The sequence below is a fragment of the Sinocyclocheilus anshuiensis genome, unplaced genomic scaffold (assembly GCF_001515605.1).
Source record: "Sinocyclocheilus anshuiensis isolate Anshui unplaced genomic scaffold, SAMN03320099.WGS_v1.1 scaffold190, whole genome shotgun sequence".
Lineage (NCBI taxonomy): Eukaryota > Metazoa > Chordata > Actinopteri > Cypriniformes > Cyprinidae > Sinocyclocheilus > Sinocyclocheilus anshuiensis.
In genome coordinates, this window is record NW_015547663.1 from 881,638 (window position 1) to 903,450 (window position 21,813).

Genomic DNA, 21,813 nt, shown 5'->3' on the forward strand with positions numbered 1-21,813 from the left:
TATTTATTAAATCTACAATAAAGACATCAACTCATTTACTTGAATGTATTTTATTGGATATAAAAATATATGTTTTTTTATTTACTACAAATATCGCTGGCTGTATTATGACAAATATATTACTGTATGAAAAATAGCTGATGTTGTCCCTTATTTATAAGTCACTTTGGATATAAGTGTTTACTAAATTAATAAATATTAAAAATGAAATAAAACGTAAATAAATAAATGAATAAATAACATTTTTTTTTTTAAATGAACATCAAACTTCCAGTCTGGTCTTCTAGTTCTTTAACTCAAATCAGCGCCCGCAGTCAACTGGAACAAGCAGAAGACATTCATTACCACGGCCTGTGGCCTCATGTAAACACTAATAGCACTGGGGGCCAACAAAAATTGTCTCCTTGGGATCACATCAACAGTCAAGTGGGAGGTGGCGTTGAAAATCCCCAGTGTAAATTTTGTGTGGTGTTGAGACAAGAGCAGAACAGCCATCAAGAGAAGAAAACAGAAAAGAGACTGGAGAATAAAAAGTAGGAAAACTGTTGAAAGCTAATGACCACAGATTAAACGCTGAATGACTTTATGAGCAAAAAGGTTAATCTCCATATGGGTTATGTCATCCATTACTTAGAGGAAGACCATAAATTGAATAGTTAATTTAAAGCATTCTGAAAGAGAAAAAATGCACCCATTCTTTTAAAGATCTCTTGAAACAGCTGTGCTCAGTTTTCACTTCTGTGTAATTTCCACTTACTTTCTCATAGTACTATAGAAACCTCAAAGCTATCAGACATGGACTAAAAGTCACAAAAGTCCAATTTCGATTCATGGGGTCTTTAAATGAAATAATAGAGAGATACATGTAAATCAGAGCTATTACTTGCAGGGTGGACTGAAGATGCAAAACAATGGCACGTGTCTCTGGCCATTATATGCTGGTCTGGGAGTCTCTCACTGTTGTGGGCTTGCAGTGGACCGGTCCTCACTGCTCTCTTTGTACTGGTCTATGAGGAAGGGTCATCACAAAGACTCCGTTCAGAGGACCACAATGCAGCGCAACTCAGCGCCATAGCCCTGGCCTGCTCATCATCCAGGCACAGCTAGAGTGAGCCTATTGAATTGAGGAGAGACCCTAGCTCCAGAAAGATAAACCTCACAAAGAAGCCACGACTAAACAAAACAACTGAAGACACAACGACGAGAAAGAAAACGACTCGAGAGCGAAGGAACGACATGAATAGAAACCTTGAGGGTTCCTGTTACAATATCCCAATGAGGGAAAACAGGAGTAAATAAATGAAGCCTTCAAATGGGTAAAAGAGGCGCTGATTGGTGTTGGTAAGATCTGGTAAGACACTTCCAGTGTCAGAACTACAGTGAGGTGGCCAGAATGAAGAGAGGTGAAGGGAGCACGCTAACACTCCATCCATTGATTGATTACTGGCAGGAGACAATACATGCCACTCTCACTCTCTGGATGGGAGTCCAAGGCTGGGGCATCTAGTGTGGAATGAACCAAAATACACACTCAAGCATTACTACTTGACTAAAAGAAAAGCACACAGTGAAAGCAAAATAAGCTGAGGGAATATGCCCTAGTAAATATGATGCCCAAAGACTACAATATTACACACATATTACACATACTACACAAATAACGATAGAACGATAGATAGCTAGAACGATAGAACAATAGATAGATAGATAGATAGATAGATAGATAGACAGACAGACGGATAGATAGATAGATAGATAGATAGATAGATAGATAGATAGATAGATAGATAGAGAGATAGACAGTCAGAGACAGATCAAACAATAGAATAATAGAACGACAGACAGACAGAGTTCTTTTCTGGAACAACATGCACAATATAACCAAGAACATGTATTTAGAAAATAAATAGGGTCTATTCTGATTTGACTGATGTGACAGAACATTAAGGCAGGACAAAATGTCTTGATACTCATATTGCACTGTTTGTTCTCGGGACGCCTTGCATTTGCTCTTTGCTTCATGCGCTACCAAAAGCTGTAATGAAAGATTTGTGAAAGGAAAGCAGTGTTTAAGATGGTTTATGTGAAGCCTAAAATGCTTGACCACAGGGCAGTTTTTAGACAGGACTTTACGCATCCACATCTTATTAAATAAAGCTTAAGTCCACCAGCGAGGTTGGCTTAAAACGCAGGAACGGAACCTCTCTGTGTCTGCCATTCATGCAAGCAAACAGTCTGGCAACATGGCAAAAATGTCTCCGGAAAGTGCATGCTCACATGTGTGTGATGAGCAGGTATGTACTCAGGTCAACTGAGGTTTGGGATTTGAACCCCATCAGCAAACAGGCTGGGAAAGTGACATGGGCCTGCCAGGCCAATGGGGCTAATGTCCTGACAACCTCTTCATAACTTCTTGTCAACGTTAGCCCTGGCGCCATCACCGCTGACTCTTCCCGTGCACTGGCGAGCAGACAGGAAGCATCGTCGTAACCAAACAAACAGTGAAATATACAAACGGACTGACCGGGTCACCAGAGACTTCTGGATGGATATGCATGTGAACAAACAGAAATTTCTACTCTTCAGCGCAACGCACCAAACACACATGCATACACGAAGGCATGCACAAACACTCAGCTATGGATGGTCATTTGAAAGAGAGAGAGAGAGAGAGTCAGAGAGAGATGCTGGCACCTGAATTGGGGAGGATATTTAATTACAGAGCTCTTGTGAACGAAGCCCATTCCTTCGAGAATGTGTGAGCGTGCGTGTCACTGGCCATGTCATGTCAATTACACTTAGCCTCTGGATTTAAGAGAGAACGGAACAGAATGTTTGTATGACCTCACTCACTGTCAACAAAATGCCACAGTGTCCAATCCAGCTCTTACTCTGGTCATTACAACCGTTAAGTAAGTTAAAACTCAGCCAAATCAGCTCATAAGAAGCTTACAACTTTCACATTCACGTTCATGCAGTATTTCCATGTAAGTAATTCTATCATAAGAAGAGAAAATGTGAAAATTCTGCATTCATCTCGTCCTGTCATTGTCCAAGTCAATATAAAACAAAATGTCAATGCTACTTTTCAAACCCAATTTACTTCCATAATGTAACATATTTCTGAGTGAAACAGAAATGAAACAGGTAAAAAGGACAGGATTTTGCCCGTTGAGAAATATTGGATCTTAAATTGTGGGTGTTCCATACCAGAATTTCACTTCCTCAAAAACAGCTGGCACCAATTTTGTTATGTGCTCTTGTCATTTTTTTTTCTTAGTTGTTGTTGTTTTCCCCCCCAAAACTTGTATTTAGCTTTCATTTTATTTTTCATTTTTGTACTTAAACTAATTTATCTCAGTTTGGGGCTAAAACGTTTTTTAAAAGTTTACGTTTTCATCTAATATTTAAATGTTATTTAATTTCAGCTTTATTTCAATTAACAAAAACTGCTTTCAATAGTTTTAGTTATAGTTAACAAAAACAATGTTTTAGAGGTGAAGTAATTTCATTCAATGAAGACTTTTGGTAATGCTATAAAATATGTTCAAGGTTTTTTATAGCATTAAAAAATAATATAACAATGAAAAATAATTTTAAAAAGTTCATCAAAAGCTAATGCATTAAATAATGTTAAAAAACGAATCTTACTGTGAAGTGCCACATGCACTAATGAATCATGCACAATAACATTTTTATTGAAAGTAAATAGGGATCATTTGGATGTCATGTTGATTTTGAGCTTATATGATTTTGCTCGTTCCAAACTTATATTAGGAGTGAGGCTTGAGTAAATCAAGTCAATAATACTCAATCACAAAATAGCCTGGATTAAAGACAGAAGCACTTAGTAAATCCCTGTGGAGGATCTTGCAAAAGGGCCTTTTCAATTTGGGCGTTGGCGCAGATTTGGGAGAGAGGTGTGATCTGGGAAGACAGGTAGCGACAGGGTGCTGTTGACCCTGGAGGTGCAAACAAATGTGGGTGTTGCCATGGGAGGCTGCCAGCTCCAGAACGAGCAAGTAAGCTCCGCTGTCAAAGTGGAGAAAGGAGGAGAGCAGTGGAGATTGAGGAGTCTAGTCTCCAGCTGGCATAAGGCCTGGTGTAGCACCAGAACCGGCCGCCTCTCCAACCCAGACACTCAGCCAAGGGCCAGCACGCACTGCCAGCTGGGAAGATACCCGACTGTGGAGCAGTGTACTCCAAACAAACAAAAGCACACAGGCCACAGACCTGTCATTAGTCTGTGCCAGCATACGGTGCCTGTAATTACAACTGACTCAGGATCGGTACGCATCCACAGAACACTAAGGCAAGCAGAAAGCAACAAGATGGGATTTTCATACTTTATAAAGATGAATACTTTAAAGTAAATTACCTTATGTCAGGGTTTTCCAAACTTTTTCATGCTAGAGCCCATCAACAGGTATACAGTCTAAAATTGTATACCTGTCTAAAAAGAATCTAAAAAGTCTAAAAATAATTTTTTTGTGAAAGTTATTTTTTCAATGAAATTGTAAAATGTAATAAAGTATTTTTTTTTAATTATTCATTAAATGGGACTAAAATTATTATAATTGACAGCAAAGACATTTATAATTTTACAAAAGATTTATATTTCAAATGAATGCAGTTCTTTTGAACTTTCTATTCATCATAATCAAAAAATAAAAATAAAAATTAAAAAATAAATATGTATTACAGTTTCCACAACTGTGATTATGTGACACTGAAGTCTGTATTAATACTTGAACATTACAAAAATAGTAGCTACTGAAAAATCAGCTTTGTCATTAAAGAAATAAATTATATTTACAAATATATTCAAATAGAAAGCTGTTACTTTGAATTGTAATACTATTTCACAATATTATTGTTTTACTGTATTTTTGACCAAATAAATTACTTCTTTCAAAAAAAAAAAAAACAATCCAACAGAAACTGAATATAATCTAATATAATTAATAAAAATTTTACAATTTTATGTAATTCTTATTTTGTATTATTATATTAACACAAAGTAGTTATATATTGCATTTTTTGTATCATATTCTTATTTTATATAAAATATTCATATATTCATATACATAGTATTTATAAAAAAATTGAAATTTCATGACATTACATTTGACAGACATTAAAGAAAGACCTATTAAGGAACAGTAATGTTACTTTGCACATCTTTGAAAATCATTGCCTTATGTTAGGATTTTATATCCCATAAAACTAAGCAACAACAGAAAGGCCGCAAGAATGCATTGAAAAGACAAGTTTTATATTTCCATGCGGGCTGCAAACAAACCAAATAAAACTTTTTAGCCAGTTCCTGTGCAACAGCATTTGCTATAAAGCATTAGTATCTGTGTGGACCACTTTCTCATAATCCAATAGTATTAGGAGGACATTTCTCAGCGGTCATGCCTGAACAATTTGTGGAGTAAAAAATGAGTGAGTTGTTTAGAGAGGTTACTTCAGTTCATTAGTTTAGGAGGAAAGATCCCCATGAACTATGACCTAAATATGGCAACATTGCATTACCCAGAATGCATCCGGCCCTCCCTGAGCATTCGGGATCTGCCTTTTTAAGTGCAGGGAAAAGGTCAGAATACTTTAGAGATGTATCAGCTACCAAATCAAACAGTCCTGAGTTCAGGTATTTCAAAAAATACATTAAAAAGGAGATCAACACAAGGCCGCATGAAAGAAAAGAGTTACCACAGTCCATCTGAACTCAAACTGTAGACTTTTTTTTTTACATAACTAATCCCTGACCTATCATGTGCACTTCCTGTGAGTAAAAAAATGAATACGGGGACGTCAAACTGCACAAGTCGTTCAAAACGAACATCAGTAGTACATTGGTACAAGCGGAAACGACACACTCCACGTCCCCGTCAACACACTGCCTCGTAGAGATGTTGAAAGCAACCTTGCTTTAGTTCTGCCAAAGACAAAAAGACAGCTTTAGGAGACAAAGATAACCCGTAAGAGCCATACGCTGTCAGTCAAAGACAGTGAAGCCTTTTTTAAAGCTGCCATTAAGTAATTATGCAACAAAAGCCGAACAACAGCTTTAATGAGCGTATGAGGTGAGCCATAAAGTCCTTACATGCCTCAGGGCCTTCAGCGTGAGCTCTCTCGCTCTCTCCAAAACAAAACACACGCATACAAACATTCACACGCTAAACCTGTCACCCACTGACACTGAGATTTTTTATCAATTCACTTATTAATTTAAACACAAACACATTAATTGGACCAGTGAAGGAAGGCGGGGAGGGGGGTGGGGGTCTGGAAGAGAAAATATGAAAGACAAAAAAAAACAAAGAAGTCTGAAAGCTTATGGAGGGTTGAAATGAAGTATATGCATATGAAGCAGCTATGCCTCTTTCTCTAGGAGACTGAATGTGAAGAGTCACTAGCCCTGCTTGTTCACCTTTGTCTTGACATCTTCCTGCTGTTCATTTCAAAAACAATACAGGCACAGGATGCTGCGGTGCCAGGGGAGTTTCATCCGAAGTGAAAAGTGAGACGGTGTCTGCTCAAAAAACTGGATGAGAAAATAACCAGTTCAAAAACTTAAACAAATATGGGACCAAACAATAGGGTGAATTCAGGCAAATTCTTTTAATTCATCCTAATGACAGAATGTCAAAGTGTCAAGAAAAAAAATGTCAAGATGTCAAAAGCTGCCCATCTATCTATCCATCTATCCATCTATCCGTCCGTCCGTCCGTCCGTCTGTCTGTCTATCTATCTATCTATCGTGTTTGTGTTTGTGTGTGTATATGAAAGTGAAAAAAAGAAAGTGACGTGACATGTGGCGAAGTATGGTGACCCATACTAGGAATTAGTGCTCTGCATTTATCCCATCCAATATAGACAATTAATATAGAAATTGTAATTTGTATATACATACATGCAGTATAATATATATTATATATAATTATTATACATTGTTATATTATATATAAGAAATTATTTTTGTCTTCAGAAGAACAGTAAGGAAATCATCCTTATTTTTAACAAATTTTTAACTTGTTTAATTCTTGCATTTTGAATCTAATTTGGCTACAATAGCTGCAATGATGGTTCTTCTGATTGAGGAAAAAAAGGCAGATTTAGAGGCTGAAAAATCTTGAGATCCAGGCAAAAGGTATGACATGCCATATACCATGCATATACACCATATGCATATAACAACATGATAGGGTCCAACTCCTCAAAAATGCCCAGTAGAAGAGTTGCTATTAAGCATTATGATGGGCTTTCAATAAAATCAGAGGGGAGAGAGAGAGAGACAAACACCAAGAGAGAAAGGATAGTGATACCATGTCTTTGCCTCATTATACTTTACATCTTGATGGATGCTCAAACTCACCCCAAAACACTGAATGGGTCTGCTGTGAATTACTTACCTCAATAAAGATAAACAAACTTAAAATATACTCAATAAAGATACAAAAAATAAACACACACACCCAGCCCCCTTTTCAGTTTCACTAGACCAGACAGAAAATATGCTTAATCTCTTCACGTATTAGCGCAGAAAACACAACAGAGGGCAAAAAACTTGATCGTCAGGACGAATGCCTTCCTGACTGTCAATCAAAAAGTTCCCGAGGAAGTTTTTATTGAAGGTAGGTAGGTGATGTCTGTCTCCTTCCCCGCAGGACAGTCACAGGGCCCTGTGCAGTGACAGCCGCCCGACACCAGATCAAACGCCACCCTGCCCTTGGAATGACACTGCAGCCACTTCAAGGGGGGACAGAGTCACTGATCTCAGAACAGCGCGGCTAACACCCTGACGAGCGATACCTTTACGAGGTCGGAAACGACAGAGGAGGAGAAGCCCGTCACTCCAATGTCGTACACGTTGACCCCACCGAGTTTAATAATTGGAAAAGTGGAAAAGATCGGCTGACGTAAAGGTGTAGAAGGCAGAATCTTTTCAAGGGTAAAATACCAATTGCTCTGAAGCATTCAGTCACCACAGCATCATAAAAAATATGCTAACCATTATTGTTGTATTACTTATACAGCCATGGTTTTATATATATACAGTATATATATGCATGTATATATACAGTGTATATATATATATATATATATATATATATATATATGCATGTACACACACATTTTTGAGTCACAAAATAGACTCCTGTCCTATACTGTTATTTTCCTTCCCTAAAATTCCCTAAATAGATGCTGCTAGTATAATGTCGAGGACATATCAATGTGCGCTTTTCTCTCTTTCAGACTGATGTACCCCGAATGTAAGAACTCATCACTTAACATGTCAGTCCTGAGTTTGTTTGCAGCCCAAACATGTCTGTGCTTTCCAAAGCAGGCAATCAGCACACACTAATAGGAGTGGGAAAGACACACAGTTTAAGTGTCACTGTTACCCATGATGCTCTCAGCAGTGGGTAATGAGGCTGAGGTGTGTGAGTGCCACAGGGGTTTATCCAGAGGCCTGTCAACTTCCCGGCAGCCTGCTGCACATACACATTCACACACTCTTCATTTAGATGCTCATGAAACTTTACAGCTTTACACATTGACGGTATACACACAAATACACACACACACTATGGAGCCATCAGTACTCATTATCGAATATAAAAGTAGCATGAACAACATGCAGAGAGAGTCTCTACCCATGAAACTTGCTCATTTGAATCACTGTTTTAAAACGAAAACATAAATTTGATGCATGATATTATCGTTGTGACCAATAAAGCCAATTAGCGGTCAATTAATGCAATGACAAGGTCGATAAATACTACAATAAAATACTATGGTATTTTAAATCAATTATATATAGTTCTTTATCTACGAATAAACAGGATGACTATAGAAACAAGTAGAAGCTTATATCTATTGTCTAAAGCCCAATGACCCAATGAGCATTTCGCTGTCCAGTGGTCATGATTTAATTTAGCAGTTTCTGTATTGCATTTGTTTTGAATATTTCTCATGACTTTTCAGTGTGAGTTCAATCTCTTTTTTGGTGCATTTTGCCTGTAAAAGAAAACCTGGTTAATAATTACGCACAACTGAGTATAAAGCATTTTTCACTTCCAGCCCTTGTTAACAATTATATATCACTTATAAATGATTAAATACAAAAGTAATTGTAGTTATTAAGATTGATGTGGTGGAATTGGTGAAATGTGCTTGGTAAAAAAAAATATGACCAGAATATTAACTTGCATAATAATTATGCATGCACTGTATATACACAACCATTCAAAGGTTTGTGGTAAGAATTTATTTTCTTTCTTTTTTTTTTTGGAAAGAAATTAAGATTTTTTTATTCACGAAGAATGCATTAAACTGATTTAAAAGTAACAGTAAAACTAACAGAAATGTATAATGTTAAAAATGATTTTTATTTTATTTTAAACTTTCAATTCATTAAAGAATCCTGAAAAAAAGTATCACAGTTAAATGAAATGTTAAACATCAACACTGTATTCAACATATAATAAAAATAATAAAAAAAAATAAATAAAAATCTTGAGCACCAAATAAGCATATTACTTCAGAATGATTTTGGAAGGCTCTAAACTAAACACTGGAATAATGGCTGCAGTAGTACTTTAAATGTATATATACTTATTCACTTATTATTAAATTTAATTAATTGAACTAATTATTTCATGCTTGTAGATTCAGGCACTGAAAAACTCATATCACTTAAACATAGGCTAAAATGTATGTTTGGAGGGGTCAGTTACCTTGTTTGACAGAAACAGGAAGGTCTTAAAAAGGTTAGAGGTGAATAGTGCATTGATATATATTTTTATATTTATACATACACACACACATTCGCACATTTGACTAGCTAAGACTATGTTAGCTCCAGACACCTGAACTGAAATGTTGTGACACACAAGATGCTCAAGAGTATCTGCTGTCCAAAATAAACCTGACACGCAGCATTCCTGAAGTGTACAAAACACCCCAGCGTCTAAAAGGCCTGAGCCAGAGCTGTGACCAGGAGAGAAACAAGATACTCAGTTACAGTAGTAAATCTTGCAGATGCATGTCACCACGCTCCATGACACACATACGCACACTTATCAACGGCACTTCACTTTAATTCAGTTGTGCCACTCCATAACTGACTGGATGTAACAAGCTAATTTTAAAGAATACAAACATGTTGTAAGTGAACATGGTTTTGATTTTAACTTTTTACCACAACCATATGCAAAAAAAAATCCACCATAGACAAAACATCATTGAGGCTAGAAGTTTCAATTTATCTCAAAAATGTACAGTTGGGTACAAATCTGGGCTTTGTCTAGCTAGTCAAGTTCTTCCATAAAGGACTTTTATGGAAAAACTGGATTATTTATTTACGGACATCAATTTGCACATGGGGCATGGTCATGTGGAGCAGAAACGGGATCTCCCCAAACTGTTGCCAAAAAACTGCAAGCACAAAATTATCTTGAATGTCATTACACGCAGCTGCGTTACCATCTTTACTGGAATTAAGAGGCCTAGCAAACTCTAAAAACAACCCCACATGACTATAGCACCAAACACCTGGTTCTCAGACAGGTAGCGTTCTCGTAGCATCAGCCAAACCAACATTCATAGTGGTGAAACATGGTTTCCAGAGGCAGTGTGATTCATACCACTCCGGCGACGACAAATGTAGAACACGGAGTTCACCACAGCTGTTCGGAAAGGAAATCAGAGAAATGCTGAGAAAGGAGCACACACGGGGAGGGACCTGCTGCCCTGGAGACAGTCACCGATGGAAAGGGCTCCAAGCTCTGAAATTTGGCTTGTTCTGGATCTCTGGATCTCAAAGCTCAATGAAGGGGGAAATGGCTGATCACAGAATCAAAATAGCAAAAAATCTGATGGTAACTGAAGACAGCTATAACAATAACTATATTAGCGCCGACACCGAAGCACGATGACATTCTGTTTATTAGAAGCACATGCTGCAGTTATGTCATTGGTTGCTTTAAATGTGCAAACTATTTAAAGAAACCAAAAATGAAAATTTAGTGGAGTTTATTTCTTCATCGGAACAGATTTGAAGAAATTTAGCAATGCTCACCAATGGATCTTCTGCAGTGAATGGGTGCCGTTAGAATGAGAGTTCAATCAGCTGATAAAAACATCACAATAATCCACAAGTAATCCATACGACTCCATCAATTAACATCTTGTGAAGTGAAAAGCTGAGTGAGTCCACCATCCATTAATGCTTTCTCCAGTGAAAAAGTTTGAATCAGGACAGAAATATGCAACACAAATCAAGCGTAGTTTCTAATCGAAAACAGTAACCAGATGTTGCAGTTTAAAGTGAGGAAAGATGAATTTGTCTCTTTACAAACACACAAGACATTAATTGATGGACTGGAGTCATGTTGATTACTTATTGATTATTGTGATGTTTTTATCAGCTGTTTGGACTCTCATTCTCACGGCACCCATACACTGCAGAAGATCCAATTGTTGAGTAAATTATGTTTTCCAAATCTGTTACAACAAAGAAACAAACTGTCATTATAATAATGTCATTATCATTATAGATGTGACGTGGACTTCCTATTCTCATAATTAGAATTACTATTGAAACTTCATAGTTATTATAGTTATCGTCCTTGATGTGAACGTTTCTTAAAAAAAAAAGAAAAGAATACCAGCACTTCTTATAAAGGCTAGTTTGGAGAGGCGTACACACCTCACCTGTACAACTGATAAATTTAGAGTAAAATTACGATTTTGCTTTTCAACAAGCTTTGTTCTTCCTTCAGCCTATATCAGCCGTTCATTATGATTTTGACAGCAGACCTTGATGTCAAAGAATTTCATACTTGCGCAAAACTATACGGCGAACTGCGTGTAGGAGTTTGTTTGCAAGGACGGGAGTGAATGTGTGGGAGAAAGAGAGCTGTGCCCCCATCACTTCTCCACCCTGCTCCCTCGGCTCCAGCATCTTAACGAGGCTTTTCCCCTCGCTTTGCAGAACGAGGGAGAAGCCAAATAAATAAAAGAATAAAAGGCAAGCGAGAAGAGGGAAAATACACACTGAACTATAATTTGTTATATCTTTCAGCTCCAATTAAAAATAATATCAAATCTTTTTGTTCAACTTCATAACAAGACTTCAAGAGGGCCCCCAAGACTCTTTCTATTTGCATCCCTCAACAGCCCACTGGTGCTCCTGAATCACATTAATTATATGACCTACATAGCACATCGTTAATATTCCAAGCTGGGAGAGGAACTGGGAGCCAATACGGTGGAAGTCTAAATTTGGAGATTTTCAGGACATCAGAGCTCCCACTTTTCTGGGGTTCGCGCTTTGATCTCCTCCCTCTTGACATTGTTTGCAAATGTCTGTTTAATGGGACTGGCAAACACCAGAATACAGCCACATTCGGGTCTCCCTCCCTCCCCTTCTTTCTCGTCTGCAATCACGCCGCGCCGATGACGACTCTCAGAACGTCGAAAACAAAGGGAGATGGAGAGGAAAATCAAGGAAGAGAGAGTGGTGACAGTGTGGCTCACCTCTCACAATACCATGTCTACTGATCTAATCGCTGCTGGGATCAGAGCGCTTAGTGACAGAGAAGTGTTACAGCTGTTCGGGATGTACAAAGTCGGAGCTACTCTGCTTCACATGTAATGCATTATGAATATGAATATTTCATAAAGGGGGGGGGAGTGTAAGTCGCTCCTGTCGTTTGTTAACGCACAATACCCAAGGTAAGTGTGCGTGTTCGCACCCAGAGACGCGTAGGACCTGATGTCTTAATCAGTGTCCAGCTGTACTGAGGGCTTCTTCAGAAGATTGAGGCCTGGCTCCTCTAAGCTGGGCCATGAATATGGAGCTGTTCTGCGGTGCGGGGCTTGGTTATGTTTTCTGTCTGATATGTCTGCCCCATTCCCATTTCAAAGGGAGGTCCACCCAGGGGTTTGACTTTTTGATCTGCCTGGCGACTGACTCGACCACCTGCATGCGGAATCAGGCCCCTGGTCTCCGTGGAAGGCCGGGAAGGATGAGCAGGAGCTCTGCGCTGGGCACTGATCACAACACTACCCTTCCTTCTCTCTTGCTCTCTCGCTCTCCGTCCACATCAGCAGGAGGCCTTAATCCATACTCTAGTTCTGAAGCCATAAGGACACCATCACGGCCATTTTGAGGTTAAAGGCCCTTTCATACCGAGTCTGCACAAAAAATATGATGATAAAACAAAACAATGGATTTCTTTACACCTGGCCTTAGCCTGCATTTTAGAGTTGTCATCATTTACTCACCCTAAAGTCATCTCAAACCTATAAATCTTTATTTCTTCTGCTGAACATAGAAGATATTTTGATAATTTTTTTGGTTACCAACATTTGATAAAATATCTTCTTTTGTGTTGCACATAAAAAAGTACGTCATGCTGGTTTGAAATTATGTGAAGGGAAGGAAATGGTTGCAGAATTGTACATTTCTGGGTGAACTATCCCTTTAAGTGATGAACTTTAAAAGCCAGGTTTATACGCAGCCAAGATGCATTGCAATCAAAACACAACTAGAAGGACAGAAGATACTGAGCTCTTGTAATTTGTTCATTCAATTTATTCAACAACATCCGATTATTTAACAAATGAGTTCACTGGAATACACATGGAAATCTCATTTTTGTCTCATTTCTCTCCCAAAACTAGTGATTTAATGGTGTGTTCACACCAAAAGCGAAGCTAATATTTGCATCACTTTACTCACTCTAGATTACTTGTGGAATGTTTTTCATGTCACTCATGCGAATAAAAACATAAAAACAATAAAAACCATTTTCTGGTACAACCGGATGTGTCAAACCGAAAGTGTCAATAAGCATTTTGCTGATAGGTTTGCACAACAACGTGTTGTACAAATTTTCCACTCGAGTTGAAATTTTTGTGTGTTCACGGCAAACACGTCGCCCGGCACGACTTCTCGTCTATTCGTGTCTTTGCACTGACTTTGTATGTAATCTACTCACGCAAATAATTAAATTAGCGTTTGGTGTGCACACACCATAAAACTTGAAACGAATGAAATCACGGAAAGCATTTTAAATGACCTATCAATGGTTTTACATTTTTTGTAAAAGTTAGAAATATTTGAGTTAACTTTTAACGTAATATGTCAGTGATTATTTGATTTTTTTGTGATTTAATATTGTCTGATTTGCATTTTGTGTGCATTTATTGCCAGATGTAAAGGGCCACTCTCGTTTATTCACATTAGGCTATGTGTTAACAGGACTAAAAAGGAATAGTTCACCCAAAAATGAGTTACCCTTATGTCATTCCAAACCTGTATGATCATCTTTCTTCAGTGTAGCACAAAATAGGATATTTTGAAGAACGTTGGTGTCCAAACAACAAACAATGGAACCCTTTTGAATTTCATTGTATTTTCAATATCAGAAGAAAGTCATACAGGTTTGTAACAAAATAAGGGTGAGTAAATAATGACAGAATGTTCTTTTTTTGGGTGAGCTATCCCTTTAAAACCTTTAAAAGATTCAAGCCTTGTTAATACATCTTACTCTTGCAAAACAAATCTACCAAACTACTTCTAACTGTAAGTTTGTATGTCTAAGAACTTCTAGTGCAAGGTCACATTGCTCATGCTGCTTCAGCCCTCCTCCAAGGCTGCTTTGAAGGCTCGATTGAGTCCAGTAACTTGTGTATTAAACAATCCGTCATCAAGGCAAATGTTTTAACTGGTATGATTATTCTTTAATAATATTATGATTTCTTTAAGCAGGCATCGCCATTAAAAGTTAATGAGATGAGTATGACCATGACAATATAATTAAAACCCTCAGGAGTTTCTGAAGCTGGCCATTAATAATTTAGAGCGAGCTGGAGCACGAGACGGCCCAGCTCAGTAGTCTGCTCAGGGAGCGAGAGAACGAGAGGACCGGGAGAGTAAAACTGCTTTGCCTGTCATGATGTGAGTTTACTTTGATTAAGGGCTGAATTACCAGACTATCAGAGATGTGTCACTGTTAAATCCCTCTGTTAAAAACCTTTTGGGATACGCATCTCTTATTTGATACCAGTGTATTATAAACAGATTTGTTTGAACTCTGCAAAGTCGGGGATGAAAACAGGAGCTGTGCTCAAAATGCACGCAGTGTCCTCGGAGCGGAAGCATCACAGAGTACACATATTTGGAGTCATCCTCACCCACACAGTGCTCTCCACTCAGGGTAAACATCTGGTGCGGCGCGGGTCTCTCTGTCTCCATCTTACAACAATATTTATCGCGACGGGCTAATGCTCTGTCCTCAACTCACAGCTGAGAGCCTGTGAACCTCACCATGACAAACACAACCCATGGAGTAAGTGAGTGTGCGTACAAAGGCCAATGCAGATAATCAGGTTACGTAGCGCCGCGGGGAGTCAAGTTCACCTCGCTTTCATTTGAATTACCCTCACATCTGTACCCAGCGCAAGCAAAGGATTAAATCATACTGTACAGCCATTTGAGAAAAATACAAAGTCAAAAGCCCTTTGACCCTGAGAAAAGACGATGCAGATTTTTAAAAAGCAGATTTGTACATTTTCTGAAGAAAATGCATGCTGCTTTACAAAACTTGTCGCTGTTATGAAAAATTTTACCCCTCTTCCTCAATGCCTAATTAAAAAAATGTAGCACATTACTGTGATCACTTGTCCTTAATAAAAATAATAAAGATTATTATTATTATTATTATAAAAAGTTTTTCTTAACCAGTTAGTGTTGCGCAACTTGCTAACTGATGGATAACTAAAAACAAAGAAATGGAAATGTTTAATTTGATCATTTTAGCTTCTGCTTTTAATTAATCTAAATTAAAATATGTAAATGTATTATTTTCACAATCAAGAATATATACAATGTAAAGTGATTTTCCAAGACACCAAATTATGTACCTATAAAAAAAGGAAAGGAGATATGATCTTACATAACTCCAACATTTTAGGGTTATTCCTAAGTGGTTGCTAAGGTTCTGGATGGTTGCTAGGTGGACACTCACTGGCCCAAGTTAAAAGACTGCCCCCTGAAGTCATCTTTCAGTGTAACTCTTTGGGATTTTTTCAATGTTTTATCACCACCCAAGTAAAAGTCTGAGGTCTGATCACTAAGATCATATTACACCTTTCTAAATCAATCCTCATTATTTGAGGTATCTTGCCACAGGACAAGGTACACAGCTAAACTTAGTACTTAGGGTTAGGGGCAGTGTTGTTCTTGTAAACTAAATATAAACCTAAACACTATTAAAAATGATTTACATTAAACAAAAGCTAAATAAAATATAAATATTGGATGAAAAATTGTACATTTCTAAAATTTCTAAAGCTAAAACAAAAATAAACAGATTAAAGTTAAACAGAAATAGAAAATAAATAAATACAAATAAAAAACAACTAATAAAAATGAAAATGTAAAAATTAACTAAATTTACAATTGAAAATATAAAAGTGAATAAAAAATATAAAAATATTAATAAAACACTATAACAGAATATTTAAGTATAGAATATAACACTGGTTAGGGGCTAAAACCAAAAAGAGTCATATGCAGTGTAGTAATAGTAATATCTAATATATTAAGCTATTAATCAAACGTCCAAAGATTAAGCAAGCATGCAATTAAATAAAAGCCAAGAAAATGTATTAAAAAAAAATTATTAAAAAAAAACACACCAGAAAAAAGTAAACCAACATCTATTTGTTGTCTTTGCTACTTTTCTGTTGCAAATGGCTTTGAGATGCAACACAGATTTAATATGTATGTAGGAAGGCTTTATTTGCACTTTTTCAAACAGAAAGGCAAAAACAAGTTAGGAAGAGAGATCTAGAGAAAGAGAGAGAGAGAAGGCCTTTACAAGGCAGACAGGAAGAACGGGGGGTGCGGTGGGCCTTCATGCAGAAAGGCAGCAGGCTGAAGGAAGACGGCGCACGTGGAAAAAGCTCATAAATCCTGATTTGAGGCGGCCTCACTGCAGCACTACATTGCTTAAATGCTACGTCTGATTTAGTCTTCCCATTAGGTGACAGCTGAACTTTAACATTACTATGATAATATTGAAAAAATAAGTGCGTGTTATTTACTTAGTGGCGGGACGGGATGCAATAAGAGCGAGACAGAGGGAGGAGGGAAGGAAAGGAGGATGATGAATGATTTCTGGACAGCTTCTGTGACACCCGGCGGCCGCGGCCCCTCTAATGAGACTTGACAAAATGGAGACATGCAGAAATATTGGTTACAGTCTGCGTCCTCGGCATCTTGCTCTCTCTCTGTGTGTGTCTCCTCCTCTCCCTCTCGCTCGCCTCACACGTCCTGATTGTCTACGATCACTGAAGCATCTATTTCAATTGGCACTTCCTTCCTGGCCCCGGGGTTTTAAATTTAGCTGGTGTCATTTACATATTACTCTTAATCAAAAAAATAAAAAAAGAAACAAAACCTTATCGTCACGGTTCAGGAAAGGGCGCAAAGGCACTTTATAAAGCGGAGATGTGACAGACGTTGAACTGAATTGTGCGTGTGTGTGAAGGAGAGAGATATGAGGATGGTGGAGAAAACAACAGTAAGTGGAATAGAGAGAGAGAGACAGAGAGAGAGCGGCTGTGCATTGCTTCAGTTATCTCTCATCAACCACACAGGGAAAAATGCCAATATCCCATCAGCCTGCTGATATGAATGATGAGTTCTGCTGTTTAAAGCCAATACTACATAAAGACAGAATAGTGGGAGGAACACTAGATCTGCTTTAGGGCAGAAAAGTGTTGGAAAAAACACACACAAAAAAAACAAATGCATGATGACTAGGCCCCACATAGAATCTGTGCCTGCAGATGCCAGAACTCTGAATCTGAATATACGTGATTTATTAAATTATATTGATAATATATATATTGTAATATATAAGATAATATATTATATTGATATATAATTGATAATGAAAAAAAAACTAGTATACACACACACTATAAGGAACATACAGTATATACATACACTATCATTCAAATGCTTTGGGTCAGTAAGATTTTTAATAAAAATAAAAAATACTTATAAATGAATACTTTTATTCAACAAAGATGTAAAAGTAACAGTAACAAAAAATCTACGAAACGATGAAGTTACAAAAAAATGTTTTGAAAAATACTGTTCTTTTGAACTTTGTAATTAACAAAGAAATGTATCATGTTTTCCACAAAATATTAAGTAGCACAACTGTTTTCAACATTGATAATAAAAAATGTTTATACTATTAAGCACCAAATCAGCATATTAGGATGCTTTCTGTGACACTGAATACTGGTGTAATGGCTGCTAAAAATCAGCTTTGCTTTAAATACATAACATTTTAAAATATATAATGTTGTATATTGTAACAACATTTCACACTATTACCACTTTTTACTATATGTTTGATCAAATGAAGCTTTGGTGTGCAAAAATTTTTTTTTGAAAAATCCTTCAGACCCCAACTTTTTGAATGCTAGTGTTTTATATATTATATATTAACTATATATTACATAGTTTTGAAAGATCAATATTTAAAAAATAAAATAAATAACTTAGTGAATTTAAAAACCTTTATAAAAATAAAAAAGTATAAAATATGCTTATCGATAAACTATAAATAAAATACATTTCTACTTTTAAATAGATATTAAAGAAAGTGCACAACTCAGTGTAAAGCATTACAAAGGCCTATGAGTGTTTCTATGGGAACCCTATAGTTTAAAACCAGAATTCCACATATTTTCCCCCATAATAATTTTGTGCGTTCATGCAGTGGATTGGTATGGGGCCGCTGTCAAACACATCCATAGAGAGGTATCAGAAACGGTCCCTACCTTCCTCTTACCTTCTCAGCAAGCCGGTCAGGATCCGAGAGCTCTTGCCCAAGTTAGCGTCCGTCTCTCTCAGCTGTGGAGAAAAAGAGAAGAGAGAATGTCCACATTAGAGGTCATGTAAAATTTGTTCTATAAAAGTAGGCTTAGAATGTCTATAGACTTCAGTCAGAGACACTGAGAACTGGAATAATGGCTGCTGAAGTTTCAGCTTTGCCATCACAAATTTCAAAACCAATTAAAATACCTGTTTGTAATAAATGTAATATTATAAACTGTAATAATATTTCACAATATTACAGTTTTTACTGTATTTTTGGTCAAATAAATGCAGCCTTGGTGAGCATAAGAGACTTTTTAATAAACATTTAAATTGAATTATTCAAAAACTTTTGACTGGTAGTGCATGTTTTACATTCAATATATGTCTCACGTAGGGGGACGCATAAGTAAAAGCTATCCATCTGGAGATGTGTGTGTATGTGTGTGTGAGTGTGTGTTTAGGAATGCTAACATTGCTATGGAAGTGAAGCCAGAGCTCTGGCAGCCGTCAGATATGTGATTCTGGCTGGCCTCCTTGAGAAAGCCTCCTTCCCTGTCCTCACAGTCAGCAGGGACATATGTATGTGTATGTGCGTGTGTGTGTGTGTGTGTGTGTGTGTGTTAGCGGGCAGGCTCAGGGACAGATGTGGTTTTAGGCGGGTTTGGGTTCTGGCACCACCAACAGCCCAAGAGCTGCCTGATGTCTCTCTCAGCGATGGATCTGTCCCATGAGAGCTCCCTCGGCTTTTCCCAAAATCCCTCTCTCTTTCTCTCTCAGGTCAGAGTTGTGCCAACACGAAAACACATGGTGGAGCTCTATGTGAATTAGGAACCCAAAACAAGAGCCACAACAAAAGAGATTACCAGTACAGCAGATCTAGAGCAGGGTCCGATTACAGACTAGTAAATGGTCTTGGTAAGATGATTCCCAATAGCTCGATTCAATGCCTCTATTTTACTGAATAGAGTTAAAAGAGCTAGAGTCATGCAGGCCTAAACCTAAATAAAGAAAAATACAATGAACAACAATCATAGCATAACCAGAAACAAGAATATTACCCATTTAAAAAGACATTACAAGCCAACATTTTTAGACTTTATGAAGTTTGGTCACTGTATTCAGAATCAAAATAATCTTGTAATCTTTTCCCAAAAATTGATAAATAGAAATCTTGACATTTGAAAAAGCCACTATAAGTGAAAACAGGAACAAGGGATGCAGAAAAATTCTGACGAATGAGGGTGCAGTTTGCACACATGATATTTTTTATTTTTTTTACATATTTTGGTCTGTTTTGAAACGATGCCTTGTCAAAGCTAACCCAGCCAGGGAGATCAAAGAAAAACAGACTATGAAAACTGAAAACAACCAAAACTCTATGTGATTTTTAATGTAAAAACATAGAATAATGCCAAAAACATCTGAATTGGATTTCGAACCATCTTGACATCTTGATGGAAATGCTGCTTTGACCTAATCACTGTAATATAAATGGCACACAAACATTCTGACCATGTGACAAATTTTGATTCTTTTTGAAATGTTACATTGTGAATCAAATCGCAGAATAAAATGCAACACTGTAACAATTTAGTCTCTGTTAGAAACTAAAGTAGCTAAAGTCTGTGGGATTTCCCTCCGTTTCTTTTAATGTTTATCATGCAAAAAAAAACATCCAACTTGGACATCCAACCATCTTGATATTCAGAAATACCACTTTGAGATAACTCTAGAATACGTAAAAAAACAAAAAACAAAAAAAGCATTCTGACCAATGAGGCAGCAGCGACTTTTGCAGGACAAAATGCAACCCAGTAGCAATTTAGTCCCCATTTCAGAACAAAGAAACCAAATTACGAATTAAAAACATACCCAAGTCTATGGGATTTTTCCACTCATTTTAACATCCGTCATTCAAAAAACACAACCCTGAACATTTGGAATCATAACAGCACTATTTACTCAAGACATGCAGGATAAGTTATTTGTCAAAGTCAGAGGCTTGTTCATATACACTGAGGATGAGCAATAGTAATAGTGGTCCTTGCAAGGCACTACGTCTCTCTTAGTTTGTGTGCGTCTGTTTGAAAGAGCCTGAGTGAACTGATTGTTAAGAGACACTCCAAAAACTCTTTCATCTGCCCTTTCCTTCGCTCAAAAAGCAGTTTATTGCTCTTTCCATCTAATGTCTTCTTATCATGCTTTCTTTTCTTTTCTCCTCTCCATTTCTCCTGCCTGGCAAAATGTCTTTAAAGTGTGAGGGCCAGTCGGGGCTCCAGGGAAGGAGAGCTATTCTCCGTAGACAGCACACCTTTGAAAGGAAATGTTTTATTTCCTTTGAAATGAGCTGCCTGCCCAACTGCCATGTTGTGATCTTTAAGCATCCTTCATAAGAAGCCATCGGAGAGGCCCCTGACTGAGCTCTCTATACCTGTCTTCTAGAAAGAAAGAGAGGGTGAGAGAGAAAAAGAGAGAGAGGTAAGACAATGACAGCAGACACGGCAGGGACAAACAAAATAGGAGGGATAGACTGAGATATGGAAAGGTAAAAACGATTATACATGCAGAGGATAAAGTAACAAATAAAGGTTGAAGTAAGGAGGGGGAGTAAAAAAGGGATGAGGATGTAGAGAGAAGGACATCTGATACCTGGTAGGAGAAGTGACACTCAAAAAAGCTCACAAGCAGTCCTCTATATCAACACCTTTCAATCTTAGCGTGGCATATTTATGTCTATATTGCCCTGAAGGTTATCGATACGGCTGGGTAAAAATAAAGATTTTTCCGATACAATTTTTAAAATTTCATATTACAATCTAATAAATATGTATATATAGTATAATCACAGAATGAATATATATATATATATATATATATATTTAAATGATGAT

The 21,813-nt window shown here is 37.2% G+C and overlaps 1 protein-coding gene across 3 annotated transcripts in view; it reads right to left on the reverse strand.

The window, feature by feature from the left end:
• The window catches only part of LOC107702459 (vesicle transport through interaction with t-SNAREs homolog 1A-like), a 136,852-nt gene that overhangs the window by 26,833 nt on the left and 88,206 nt on the right, over window positions 1–21,813 (reverse strand). For 2 of the 3 annotated variants that reach the window (XM_016504786.1, XM_016504788.1), the window contains one exon: window positions 18,894–18,955. In XM_016504786.1, the coding sequence (XP_016360272.1) occupies window positions 18,894–18,955 (62 nt within the window). Of the gene's footprint in view, window positions 1–18,882; window positions 18,956–21,813 lie in introns of all 3 variants that reach the window. The other variant, XM_016504789.1, reaches the window with a different exon arrangement.